This window comes from Heteronotia binoei, chromosome 3 (assembly GCF_032191835.1).
Source record: "Heteronotia binoei isolate CCM8104 ecotype False Entrance Well chromosome 3, APGP_CSIRO_Hbin_v1, whole genome shotgun sequence".
Classification (NCBI taxonomy): domain Eukaryota; kingdom Metazoa; phylum Chordata; class Lepidosauria; order Squamata; family Gekkonidae; genus Heteronotia; species Heteronotia binoei.
The window spans coordinates 24,917,657-24,931,877 of NC_083225.1; the positions used below are offsets into that span (position 1 = coordinate 24,917,657).

Sequence of the window (14,221 nt, forward strand, 5' to 3'; positions counted from 1 at the left end):
ACTCTTCGGAGTGGAGGGCGGGATATAAATCCAATATCTTCTTCTTCTTAAAGGTTCAACTGCCTTCTAACTTTGTTAAATGGCATTTCTTATGCCAGAGTTTATGCTTCCTCAGTTTTAGCCTTTGGGCTCGATATGTTTATTTATTTTATTTATTTCTGTGGATTTATATTCTGCCCTTTCCCATAATGGGATCAGAGCGGATTCCAACATGTCAAACCATTAAAACCAACAATTACACTACAACAATCAGTAAATAAACAGTAAAACAATCGAACAATTAGGACATATTAAGAGTTAAAACAGTTAAACCGGTAACTCAGATTTAAATTAAGGCAGTATGGATAGTGTGGACACTTTTCACAGCTCGGTGTCTAAAAGATGTCAACTTGTCAGTGGAAGGAAGAAGGGTTCCCTTCCACACACCTGAGCAATGTGTGACTCAAGTCTTCTAGAAACAACTGTGTTGAATTAATTTTTGTAAAAGCTGGAAATTGAGGAGTAAGTAGGGTTGCCGGTCTCCAGGCGGGGCCTGGAGATCTCCTGCTTTTACAACTGATCTCCAGCTGGCAGAGATCAGCTCCCCTGGATAAAATGGCTGTTTTGAAGAGTGGAATTTATGGCATTGTGCCATGTTGAGGCTCCTCCGCTCCCCAAACCCCAGCGTCTCCTGGCTCCACCCCCAAAGTCAGGTATTTTCCAAAACAGACCTGACAACCCTAGCCATAAGGAATACTTACATTCTTATTATCCTGCTGTTTTTAGGTTTGGCCAGATCAGAAACTCTTTACATAGACTGACACTTACACTTTGATTTTATTTTTTGACATGTTTTCCAGAAGAGAAAAGAACAAGATGACAGCATTCACTGTGGCAAAATCATCTCCTAGCAAAAGTGGTAATGTTGATACTCTGTCTTCTGCTTCTTTCCTGATGGTCAAGCAATGAAGGAAATAATATCGCTCTTACTACAAATGTGATGATGGACATATTTACTAAAATGCCTTTGGATCCTTTGAGCTTAAAGAAGGATTTCAGATTCAAATATATGCTGGTTAATTTTGTTTTTATAATAAATTAGAAAGGCCCGTCCATTGGACAGAAGCAGCAACAATTCTGTTATATGACAGTTCATAAGCTGCCCATGCATCTCTGCTCATATTGGGGGTGGTATTCTGTGTTCAGTCCGTAGCATCCCGCAAATATGTGGAATTCACTGCTGCAAGAAGTGGTGGCGGCTACAAGCACAGACAGCTTCAAGAGGGGATTGGATAAACATATGGAGCAGAGATCCATCAGTAGTTATTAGCTATAATATATAGGAGGGCTTTTTTGTAGCAGGAACTTATTTGCATATTAAGCCACACCCCTCTTATGTAGCCAATCCCCCAAGAGCTTACAGGGCTCTTTTTACAGGGGTGTAAGTTACATCATGGTGTGTGTGGCCTAATATGCAAAGGAGTTCCTGCTACAAAAAAAGCCCTGGATGGAACTGTGTCTGGGGCAGTGATGCTCTGTATTCTTGGTGTTTGGGGGGCAACAGTGGGACAGCTTCTGGAGTTTTGGCCCCACTGGTGGACTTCCTGATGGCACCTGGGTTTGGGCCACTGTGTGACACAGCAATGGTCCAACATGGCTTCTCTTATGTTCTTCTTATCTTCTCTTATGTTCTTAACGCAGTGGTTATATCCAAGAACTTGCAAGCAGAACAAAGCTCATGGAACCCTACTTTCCCTTTTTCTCTCGTTCTGCACCCCCACTGAGTTGGAGTTGTGGGACCTTCACAAATAAAATGAAAGTAAAACAGGGTTCTGCAGAGAGAAAAGATATTGGTGAAAACTGCCACTCTTGCTCCACCAATAGAAATACCCTTCTGCTGACGGAAGATGGCAGTTAGATGTAAACCCCTCCCCCTGGGCTTTTTTTGTAGAAAAAGCCCAGCAGGAACTTATTTGAATATTAGGACACACACCCTGATGTCACCATTGTTTCGCACAGGGCTGTTTATAGAAAAAAACCTGGCAGTAACTCATTTGCATATTAGGCCACACCTCCTGATGCCAAGCTAGCCGGTACTGCGTTCCTGAGCATTCCAGCTCAAAAAAAGCCCTAGGGGTAGGGTTGTCAGATCCAGTTTGGAAAACACCTGGAGATTTTGGGGGTGGAGCCTAGGGAGGGCAGGGACCTCGGTGGGGTACAATGCCAAAGAGTTTACCCTCCAAAGCATCCATTCCCCCCCCCCAGGGGAACCAATCTCTGTAGTCTGGAGATGAGCTGTAATTCTAGGGGATCTCCAGGGCCTAGCTGGAGACTGCTATTCCTCCTGGTGAATCAAGGTGCAGACTAGGGCTTTTTTTTGAGCAGGAACGCAATCCTAGCTTGCTTGGTGTCAGGGAGTGTGGCCTAATATGCAAATGAGTCCCTGTTGGGCTTTTTGTACAAAAAAAGCCCTGCCTGCCCCCCCCCCATCCCTCACCAGTTGCCGGCGGGGGGCCCTGGCAACCCTGTCTGCCTTTCTCCTACCCTGCTGACCCCTCCATTTTTATTCTCAATCATCCTCACATAGACTGGTCTGGAAGATCATACAGATGATAAAACAGAGAATAGTCCCGTTATTAATGCTAACATTCTGAATGCTTATGGACTATGAGCCCCAGTTTCAATAGTTAGTAAAAATGTTGAGGAAACAGGAATGTTAATGTTAGAAAATCAAGTGCACCAGGAGCCATGTTCCCCGTTGTTCCATAAAATACAGCACATGGAATGATCTAGCTCAGGGGAGGCCAAACTGCAGCTCGGGAGCCCGTGTGGCTCTTTCATCCATATCGTGTGGCTCTTGAAGCCTCCCACCCCACCCCATTGGCCTACTTGGAAAAGGCATTTCTCTCTTTAAATCACTTCTCCAATCTAAGCCAGCCAGCAGTTTGGAGAATGCATTTAAAGTTAAAGTTGCTTTCCCCCCACCTCTCCCTCCCCCCGCCACCTACCTACCTACCTACCTACCCTCCTTCCTTCCTTGTGGCTCTCAAACATCTGATGTTTATTCTTTGTGGCTCTTATGTTAAGCAAGTTTGGCAATCCCTGATCTAGCTTGTGATAAGCAGGTAGAAAAAGTCCAACAGGAACTCATTCGGATATTAGGCCACACCCCTGACATCACCATTGTTTCACACCAGGCGGTTTTTGTAGAGAAAGCCCAGCAGGAACTAATTTGCATATTAGGCCACACCCCCTGACACAAAGCCAACTGGAACTGCGTTCCTGTGCGTTCCTGCTTTTAAAAAAAAAAGCCCTGGTGCTAAGTATTTTGGACACCATTAGGAAAAAGGTAATAATAATAATAATAATAATAATAATAAAAATTTATTCTTATATCCCGCCCTCCCCGGCCAAAGGCGGGCTCAGGGCGGCTCACAGGCATGGCATTCCATGGTTCAATAAAACAATACAGTACAAACAACAATTTTAAATAATCAATTACATAATAAATTAGTTAAAATAGATAAAATAGGTGCTAAATTACTATGAGTCATAATATCCACAAGATGGCTGGGTAGCTACACATCAGTTTAGCCAGGTTCTATTTCAAAGGCAAGCTGGAAAAGAAATGTTTTACAAGCCCTGTGGAATTGATTCAGGTCCCGCAGGGCTCGTACCATCTCTGGAGGATGATTCCACCATCGAGGGGCCATTGCTGAGAAGGCTTGCTCCCTGGTCGTCTTCAATCTAGCCTCTCTTGGCCCAGGGATTGTCAAAAGATTTTGAGAGCTCGATCTCAGTGCTCTCTGGGGAACATATGGGGAGAGGCGGTCCCTTAGGTAGGCAGGTCCTCGGCCATGGTACTATGGGCTCTCTCATTTTAAAAACAATGGAATTTTAAAGCATATTAATTTTGCTGGAGTATGCCTATAGATTCCCCTACTAGTTATGGGTTAAAATTGTTTGTTTTTTTTACTCCACAGACACAGTCGTGTTTTCTTTCTTTTCCAGTTTTAAACAAAGGAAAAACTGTAGGGATCAATATGCATCCAAGTGATGTTTTATTTAAGTTGGTCTAAATCCTTTAATTTGACCATGGCGAATGTTTAGTTAACTGGTACAGTCTCTTTCTGTGAAACAATCAGAAGGCAGTTTTGGCTACAAAGAAAGTAGCAAATACATTATATGGTTATGGCTGGCAAAGAATTCAAAGCCAGGGTATACTTCTGAGAACATTACTGGGGGTTTTATTGCACAGCAAACTATTGCTGTGAATTTAGTCCCATGTGTTGTAGATTCCCAAAGATTCTTCTTCTTTCCCTTCAGAATTGTGTATCTCTATATGCAAACATTTTTTTTTTTAAATTCCCTGGAGTCAGTGCCCTTGACCACTCAAAGGGGGTAAACTTGTGTCTAGGCTGTACATCCAAGGTAGGGTTGCCAGATCTGTGTTGTAAAATATCTGGAGACTTTAGGGGTGGAGCCAGGAGAGGGCAGGTTTTGGGGGGAGGGGAGGGGCCTCAGCATGGTATCGTGCCACAGAGTTCACCCTTCAAAGCAGCCATTTTCTCTAGGGGAGCTGATCTCAGCCAGCTGGAGATCCATTGTAAAAGCAGGAGATCTCCAGGCCGCCACCTAAGAACATAAGAACCTGAGAGAAGCCATGTTGGATCAGGCAATGGCCCATCCAGTCCAACACTCTGTGTCACACAGTGGCAAAAACAAAAAAATAGGTGTCATCAGGAGGTCCATCAGGTAGCCTCCTCAAGGTTGACTCAGTCTTCCATCCTTCTGATGTCAGTAAAATGAGTACCCAGCATGCTGGAGGTAAAGTGCAGATGATGGGAAAAGGCAATGGCAAACCACCCCGGAAAAAATCTGCCAAGAAAACGTTGTGATGTCATGTCACCTTATGGGTTGGTAACAACTCGGTGCTTGCACAGGGGACTACCTTTACCTTTTACCTTTACCTTTATACAAAATGAGCCCAGGCCTTTGTAACTATACTTGCTAGTTACCTATTAATATCACATTACTGAAATGTACACCTTTTTTTTTTTAGCCTCCTTGTGCTCCCAGTGTATCAGTGCCATGCTATCCCCTACTATGGCTCCGGCCCAGAATCATAGGAGGAACCTTTCACAAAGTATTTGGGACTCTGGCCATGATCCCTGAATTAGCAGACTGGCATAGCGGTGAAAAGGCTAGAGTTGAATCCTTTGGCTGCATAGTTTATGCAACTGTGGTTTATGTAAGAATCTCTGGTTAGTCTGCCAGGTGTAAGAAACATAGTCTAGCTTGTGTGCGGAGGGCAGGGGAAATGAAGTCTGACATTTAGACAAAGATCCGCTTGGCTGACTTTAAGGTTGCAGTCACTGAAAGCCAGGGTTGCTTCCTCTTCTATGGTTGTCATCCAGTCTGTTTTATTGGACTTCTTTGAAAGGCCGCCTCTAAGTGAAGTCTGATGAAATCATTGATGAAGTCATTGCTCATAAGCCATAGTTTATCTGTAACCAGGGAATCTTTTTGTAAGAAGGAACATACAAATTATCATAATTGTCTGTTTTGCACATGTGAATGGGGTCAGTTATCAATTGCTATAACCACAAGAAGACTGTTAAATCACTTTGTCCCTTGTAACTTCAATTCTAAGTTGATTTCTGTTAGAGATTTTTTTTTTAGTTTAGAAGCCTTTCCTAGGACTTCCATTCCCACTGGGTTCAATAAGTGGCCGGGGGGGGGGGATGAATAGCAAGAACCCCATAATGAGAGAGAGAGAGAGACCTGTTCCAAAATTAAAACCATTTATTGACATTAAAACCAGGGCTTTTTTGAGCAGGAACACACAGGAATGCACTTCTGGCTTGCTTGCTGTCAGGGGGCGTGGCCTAATATGCAAATGAGTTCCTGCTGTGCTTTTTCTACCAAAAAAGCCCTGATTAAAACCATGATTCAAAACCCTTCCAGAACATATAAGAATCTAGTATGCAGAATACAACATTACTTCAAAATTCAATACTTAAACATTGTGCACAAATCTTTATAAAGGATATCCTTGGTTGCTGTGACTCAACATCCATTGCAAACAGAGTTGGTTCAGAACGACAAGGAACAAAAACGAAATCACACATTAAGTACCTTTTCCCATCCATAGGAGCTAATGTAACTGTCAGTCAGATCTGTGATAAGCATCTAACTTATCTGATAAAGCCCAATAGGGCTTTTTGGGTAACAGGAACTCCTTTGCATATTAGACCACACACCTCTGATGTAGCCAATCCTCCTGGAGCTTACAGGACTCTTCTTACAGGGCCTGCTGTAAACTCTTGGAGGATTAGCTACGTCAGGGGGTGTAGCCTAATATGCAAAGGAGTTCCTGCTACAAAAAAACCCCTAAAACCCAACCCCTATCCTACTGTAAGGCATGAAGACTTAGTTAAAACTATATTATGAGGGCTAGACTACTTTGCCGTTTCTTTGAGTGTATATTATCTGTACCAGTGGGTCAGGAAGCTCTTAGACAAATACTACATCAGAAGTTCCTGAGGAACCTGGCAATTTAATGCTTAGGCTTTGGAGCCAGTACCATTGATACAGAAAATATAAACTATTTTCTAGGACATGGGTCACTTGCTTAGAGACAATACAACGCATCAGTGCTGCAGAGGGTTGTGTGGGAGAGAACGCAAGTTTCTAACAATGAACAAATTAGAACAAAATGTCTTCTCACTAAAATTCTTCTCAATCAAGTCTTCTCACTAAAATTCCGCCACAATTCCCCACGTGGCTATTTCCCTTTAAAATTCTTCAAAAGATCGCCGGGGGGGAGGGGAGTTTGAACACAGAAAGCAATTATGTTTATAACTAGTGCACATTAAATACATTTTGAAAATGAATTCTTTCTTGCATTTGAGTAGCATCAGGCCTCATTTTGGGTTCACAGGAGCAGAGCGCTAGAACCTCTAAATTTTATTGTGCTCTTTCTTTCTTAGCCCCCCCGACCCCCCCCCCCCAAAAAAAAAATACTTGCTTCATTGTTCAAACCCCTTGAGAATTTTGCTGAACTCTGAGATTTGACAAACTTTCTAATATTTCCTCCCACAAAAAATGGGAAAAGAACCAAAACATATAAAGCAAGACAGATGGAAATCTTCCTCATGCCACTGTGGCCACAGAGGAGGAAGTAATTTTTAAAGTATGATATGAGTAAGGTTTTATTATGACAATTGAAGCATTTTAAGGTAGATGCTGAGCTGATATAATTTAGTACACCTTCCGGGGATGTCAGGGGTATGTGGCATATGCAAATGAGTTGTGCTAATGAGCTCCAGCACCTCTTTTTCTTTGAAATGACCCCTGACTAGCATACAATGGCAAAATCATTATGGCCTGAAATTTCAGGGATCAAATGCTAGATGATAGCTGGCTGATCAGTCTCATTGTCCAAATTCATATTCTATGATTGCACACCACTGTGTTAAATTCTTAGTATATTAAAGGCACATACTAAACATTTAAGAGGAGAAAGGAAACTTGCCTTACAAAGTAACTAGAGCATTGTGGCATGAACTCTGGCAGGCAAGAGGAAACAAACTTAGTGCTTGGATTTTTGTCAAGCTTGATGGCCCAGGCTAGCCTGATCATGTCAGATCTCTGAAGTTAAGCAGGTTCAACCCTGGTTAGTCTTTGGATGGGAGACAACCGGGGATGGAATTCTAGCAGGAGCTCCTTTGCAGATTAGGCCACACCCCTCTGATATAGCCAATCCTCCAAGAGCTTACAAGGCTCTTTTCTGTAAGCTCTTGGAGGATTGGCTACATCAGGGGTGTGTGGCCCAACCTGCAAAGGAGCTCCTGCTAGAATTCCACCCCCGGAGACCACGAAGGAATACCAGGGTTGCTATGCAGAGGCAGGCAATGGCAAACCACATCTGAACATCTCTTGCCTTGAAAACTTTCCACGGTTGCCATAAGTTGGCAGTGATATAATAGAGGGGGGGAAAACAGAGAAAGAGAGAGAGAGCTGAGAGATATTTGTCATGTAGGCAATTGCCTGCCATCCTGATTTCCCTTGAAAAGGAAATTAAAAACTTTCCTAATTTCCACACCCTCCTTGCTGCATGTCTGCACATGTCTGAAGTTAATTGTACAGGCTAAAAGGGAACGCTTAATTACTATGTTAGATGGAGGTTTTATTAGCAACAATGGCACATCATTATTTTGGCAATGTAGATGTCGTCCATATTTTGCAAAGAAACTCCCAAGGGAAAGGTACCATAACTCTTTGGCGTCTGTGGTTTGATTTTTAGCATTTCCAGTTAAGGGAACTGATCATGGAACACTGATAGGCCAATGCCCAAGGGCCTAACCAGACACAACTTTATCTTCATATATGCTTACAGGCACTCATAAGTATTGTGTTTCGTCTGTTTGCAAGAGCTCATTTTCATGTTGTTACTTCTCTTTTCCCCATGTTTCCTCTTCTTACTCATGCTTTTCTTGTTAGGAAGACTACACGCTCACATGTGGTACAGTTCCAGCTCACTTAGAACGTGGAACAGAGTGTCTACTGTAGGTTAGGTTTGTGCAGGGGGGGGGGGGGTTGTAACAGGAACCTCTTTGCATATTAGGCCACCTCAGTGGGGTACAATGCCATAGAGTCCACCCTCGAAAGCATCCCTTACCCCCAAGGGAACTGATCTCTGTAGTCTGGAGATGAGTTGTGATTCCAGGAGAATCACCTGGAGGCTGGCATCCCTAATCCCTAGCATGTTAACGTGCAAGTAAGTGAGGGGGTCCACCCTAAATGAGAAACTGTTGGAATCTTGTCTTTCTGCTCCAGATTCCAACAGCTGGGGGGTTTCAACAGAAACAGACTGCCACACAGTAGGTAGGTTATTCTTGCAGCCACAGTGTTAGGCTCGCCAATCCCCAGGTCCCAGCAGGGGGTCTCCCGCTTTCCCAGGCTCCTTCCTGCCCCCGGTCAGCTGGCCAGTGGGGGGAAGCTCTGCTCTCACAGCCACTATGTGCCTTCCTCTTCAGAACGCTAGGAGAAAGCTTGCAAAGGCTTCCTTTTTGGATGGTGTGTCTGTGTCTTTAAGGCTGAATGGGAGCGGGGTGAGCAGGCAGAACAACGTTTCTGCTCCCAGTAGCTGTGAAAGCAGCCCAGACCCTCTGTTTGTTGGACAAACTTTTCAGAGGTTGTTTGCATAGTAAAGGGTAAACTTGAACCTTTGGTTTCCCTGTGTTATTTATTTATTTATTTATTTATTTATTTATTTATTTATTTATATTAAGATTTATACCCCGCCCTTCTCACCTAGGTGTCTCAGGGCGGCTTACAACACAATAATTAAAACAATTTCAGTTTAAACAATTAAAATACCATTAAACCATAATTTAGTAAAAACAAGATAGAGTAAAAACCGGCGGCCTATAGATACATTTTTTCATCCAGGATATTTTGCATTGTCAGTTAATATCATAGGCCTGCCGGAAGAGGACTGTCTTACAGGCCCTGCGGAATTGCCCTAGATCCCGCAGGGCCCGCACCTCTTCCGGCAGTTGGTTCCACCAATAAGGTGCCGTTATTGAGTAGGCCCGATCCCTGGTGGATTTTAGGCGGGCCTCCTTTGGCCCGGGGACTACCAACAGGTTTTGTGAACCTGAACGTAGTACTCTCTGGGGAACGTGTGGGAGGAGACGGTCCCTAAGGTAGGCAGGTCCTAGGCCATATAGGGCTTTAAAGGTCATAACCAACACCTTGTACCGGACTCGGAATATTACTGGCAGCCAGTGCAGACCCTGGAGCCCCGGTCGAATGTGCTCCCATCTTGGGAGCCCTAATAACAGCCGGGCAGCAGCGTTCTGCACCAACTGCAGTTTCCGGGTTCGGCACAGGGGTAGCCCCATGTAGAGGGCATTACAGTAGTCCAGCCTCGAGGTGACCGTAGCATGAATCACTGTTGCCAGGTCGTCACGTTCCAGGAAGGGGGCCAACTGCCTCGCCCGCCTAAGATGAAAAAAAGCGGACTTGGCAGTGGCTGCTATCTGAGCCTCCATCGTCAATGAAGGCTCCAACAGCAGTTCAGAAACTCGTGAGTAAATTGCCCCAGAGAGACCACACGAGTGTGGGATTGCAAGCTGTTTTATTTTTGCTTCTGTGTATGTGTGTGTGTGAGAGAGAGATTTGCAGCTGCTTGGGTGAGGAAATGAAGGCTGTATTCAGGGGAACTGCACTGCTGAGTTTTTATTTACTTATTTTAGGGAAAGTTTCCTGGCCCCACCCCAAAGTCCCCAGATATTATCTGAATTAGGCTTGGCAACCCTAGCACAGTGTCCAGTTTCAAGTAGGCCCAAGCTACAGAATTTCAGTGTGTATCCAGCTGGAACTGTGTTCCTGTGCATTCCTGCTCAAAAGAAGCCCTGGTAGCGTTCCCTCTGATAGATCCAGGTGGGCAGCCATGTTGGTCTGAAGCAACAGGACAAAGTAGGAGTCCAGCAGCACCTTTAAGCTAGTTAGTGTGAGCTAGCTCACAGTCTTCTAGCCTCCAGCTCACACATTTTTGTCTTAGCTCAGGGAAAATGGCCCCCGAGCAAACTAATTTATGCAGGACGCCACAACTTTAATGCCAGTCGTAGCTCACAGAGTAGAATTTTTGCTCGCGAGACTCCACAGCTTAGAGGAAGTATTTATTGCTTTTAAGAATCCTGATTTGCACATACCAAAACCGCACTTGCTTGTAAAATACGTCCCTGTTCAGATTATTGGAAGGATTGTACACTCCAATCCGAAGAACTGTGCATGTACACAAAAGCTCATACCTTGAATAAAACTTTGTTGGTCTTAAAAGTGCCACTGGACTCTAACTTGTTCCAAAACGCTCGGTTACTGGGCTCCATTTGCAAAGGACTTTTTCTGATCTATGAGTGCAACACGCTCACACACACAAACAAACTTAGTCTGCGAATTCAAAGCTCGCCTGGAGGGGAACGTGGACACATTTTTGTTGCACAACTTCCAACCTACGTGTCTTTGCCCTAACAGATGTCAAGAATGCTTCCCTTGTGATGAAGAGCAGACAGCAGGTTCTGAATGAGGTCAACAAGCGGAGGACGCTCTTGCAAGACAGCAGCTGGATAAAGAAACAACCAGAAGAGGAAACGTAAGGAAGGAACCTGCTTTGGCTTTTCCCGAGGAGGTTGTTGTCAGTGATATTGCTTTTTTGGGATTCTCTTATTACATAAATGTAGTCTCTTGCCTTGTTCCTTGTTCTTTTTTTACTGGTTAATCTCTTGCAAGTGCAGCTTTCGTTATCCAAGTTTCCCTTGCAAACCCTTTAAAGGAAGGCTTGTGCAAGTGGTGACTTCCCTAGGCAAAGCCAGCCAAGAAGCCATGTATCACAGCCTGCCAGGGGCTTTGCTTATTTATTTGTTTAATAATCCCCTTGTTTGGGAGTCTCGCTTAGACAGCAAAACCAGGACTCTTGTGGAACCCCTGGATGGGAGTGGGAGGCGTAGAGGGTGTGCTGTGTTCAGCTTGACGTGAGGGCCCAAGGGAAGAAGGTTTTCTGCAAGTCCTGCTGCAAGTCCTTCTCTCCATAAATCTTCCTGGCAGAGGCATCCTCTTTGCAAAGCTTTCTTTTAAAGAAAGTTGAGATTAAAAGGTTTCTCAGGGGCAACCCCAGTCCCTAGGTAGGAACCGCACTGGGTGACCAATGTCCAATGCCACAGAATATGTGCCTTCCTATCCCTGGGATGCCAGCCTCCAGGTGGGACCCTCAAAATTACAGCACCCAACCAACTCCTTCCCCCTCTCCCCAAGGAAGGGAATGGAGCTGTCCTCAGTGGAACAGTCTTCCTCGGGAGGCGGTGGGCTCTCCTTCCTTGGAGGTTTTTAAACAGAGGCTAGATGGCCATCTGACAGCGATGAAGATCCTGTGAATTTGGGATAGGTATTTGTGGGTTTCCTGCATTGTGCAGGGGTTTAGACTAGATGACCCTAGAGGTCCCTTCCAACTCTATGATTCTATGCCTTCTCACAACTTTGGGAAATCCACAGGTTGGGTGCATCTGAATCCCCAGAGGCTATATACCCAGTGGGGATTCAGATGCACCCAACCAACTCCTTCCCCCTCTCCCCAAGGTAGTGAAGGGAGCACCCTTCTCACAACTTTGGGAAATCCACAGGTTGGGTGCGTCTGAATCCTAAGGGGCTAAATAGCCACTGGGGATTCAGACACACCCAACCAAATCCAAGGAAGTGAAAGGAGCACCCTTCTCACAACTTTGGGGAATTTGGTAGTTGGGTGCGTCTGAATCCTGAGCAGTTATATAGCCACTGAGGATTCAAACGCACCCAACCAACTCCTTCCCCCGCTCCCCAAGGAAGTGAAGGGAACTGCCTTCTCACAACTTTGGGGAAATCCGCAGGTTGGGTGCACGGGGGATATATATAGCTGCTGGGGATTCCAACCCACCCAACCAAATCCTTCCCGCTCTCCCTAAGGAAGTGAAGGGAGTTGCTTTCTCACAACTTTGGGAAATCCGGAGGTTGGGTGCATCTGAAACGATTACAGAGATCAATTCCCTTGGAGAAAATGAATGCTTTGGAGGATGACCTCTGTGGCATTGTACTCCAGCATGGCCCCTGCCCTCCTCAGGTTCCATCCTGGAATCTCCAGAAGTTTCCCAACCTGGATCTGGCAACCCTACCTCCTGTCTCCCACCAGTGGCCAGGGGAACTTGGCAACACTACTCATCACTAGAGTTAGGTCCAATTCAAGAAATATCTGGGGACCTTGGGGATGGAACCAGAAGACTTTGGGGGTGGAGCCAGGAGACATTGGGGGTGGAGGCAAGAGCAAGGTCGTGACAAGCATAATTGAGTTAGGAGGAGCCTGCAAAAGCAGGGGAAACCCCACCCAGACCAGGTGGATTGCAGCCCTAAGTCGGGGGCACGTCCCATGCAGGGGCCTAGCCTCATAGCTAAGACTACTTATGCTATGGAGGGCTCACCACTAGTCAGAACAAGAGTTCAGTCTGGAATGCTACACTCTGCCTCCTTAAAAACAGACTCCTCTCTCTGATGCTTCAGGATCACACCGTGTGCTGCCCGTGGATGTCACTTCCTGCACGTGCCACTGCACTTCCTGTTGCTGTGGCAGCGGCTCAGGCAGCTTTGCTGGGGCTCACGTCTGTGGTGTGGGACAACCTCGTTTCAAAGTTCTATTAAACACAGTTCATTTATAGGTTAAGAAAGAGGCTGTTATGCTTGATCATATGAATGCAAGCTGCACTGGATTGCCGCCAATTAATATATGTGATGCCTTTATGCACATAAAAAGAGTTGTAGAGGATCAAGCCAAGCTTTTGACTAGGTCAGCATCCTGTCTCCTACAGCAGCCAGCCTAGAGTTGCCAGGTGCTTACTGTGCACTGGCAGGAGGTGGGAGAGTGGGGGATGGGGTGATGTCATGATGTGCAAAGTCCCTGATATGATGGCATCATGTGGAAGTGTCGACATTACACCGGGGACATCATACAGTGAAGTTCTGGTTTTGGGAAAAACTCTATGGTTAAATTGGGCTCGAACCATAGAGTTTTGCCCCAAAATCGGAGGGTCACCATGTGACATCCCCAGCATGATGATGTCATTTCTGCCTGATGTCATTATGTTGGGGCCATCACATAGGGTTGTGGCTGTTGGGGGTGGGGTTTCCCTCCACCAGCCAGGAGCCCCTGAAATCAGGGGTTCTCCCACTCCCACCTGGGGACTGGCAAGCCTGTGCCAGCCACATGCTTTTAGGAAATCCCCAAGCATGAAAGCACTGCACCCAAGCCTTGAATTCAGCAGGAGCTCACAGGAACACAGCTCCTGAACCTTTCTGAGGGTTCCCCCTCCTCCTCCCCACCTACCTTGTCCATCGAATAGTAGGTGCAGCTGCATAACAATCCCTGGATTAGGAGAGCGAGCAGCCAGCCAGCTACCCAGCAGCCCTCACTAACCCCTGGAGAAGCCCACACCACCCTTTCTCCATTTCTTATGTGCTTTTGGGTGGTGGGTAGCTTGTTGGCCTTTTGACTGGGGGGGGGGGTGAGGCCCAGGAGAACCCCAGGCAAGGGAGGCCTGCTTGGGCTGGCTGGATCTGTAGCGAGTCCAAGCAGGACTCACTCGCCCAGGGCTCTCCTTTCTTGTATCAGTTGCTTTTGGCTGGGGGGGGGGGGCATATGCTAATGAGTTAC

At 45.7% G+C, this 14,221-nt stretch overlaps 1 protein-coding gene across 1 annotated transcript in view; it reads left to right on the forward strand.

Annotated features, from left to right (window-relative positions):
• The first annotated feature begins 854 nt into the window (after nt 1-854).
• Nucleotides 855-14,221, forward strand: part of SCEL (sciellin) — an 80,891-nt gene continuing 67,524 nt past the window's right edge. The window contains exons 1-2 of the mRNA XM_060235231.1: nt 855-898; nt 11,026-11,143. Coding sequence (XP_060091214.1) covers nt 856-898; nt 11,026-11,143 — 161 coding nt within the window. The 5' untranslated portion in view covers nt 855. The remainder of the gene's footprint in view (nt 899-11,025; nt 11,144-14,221) is intronic.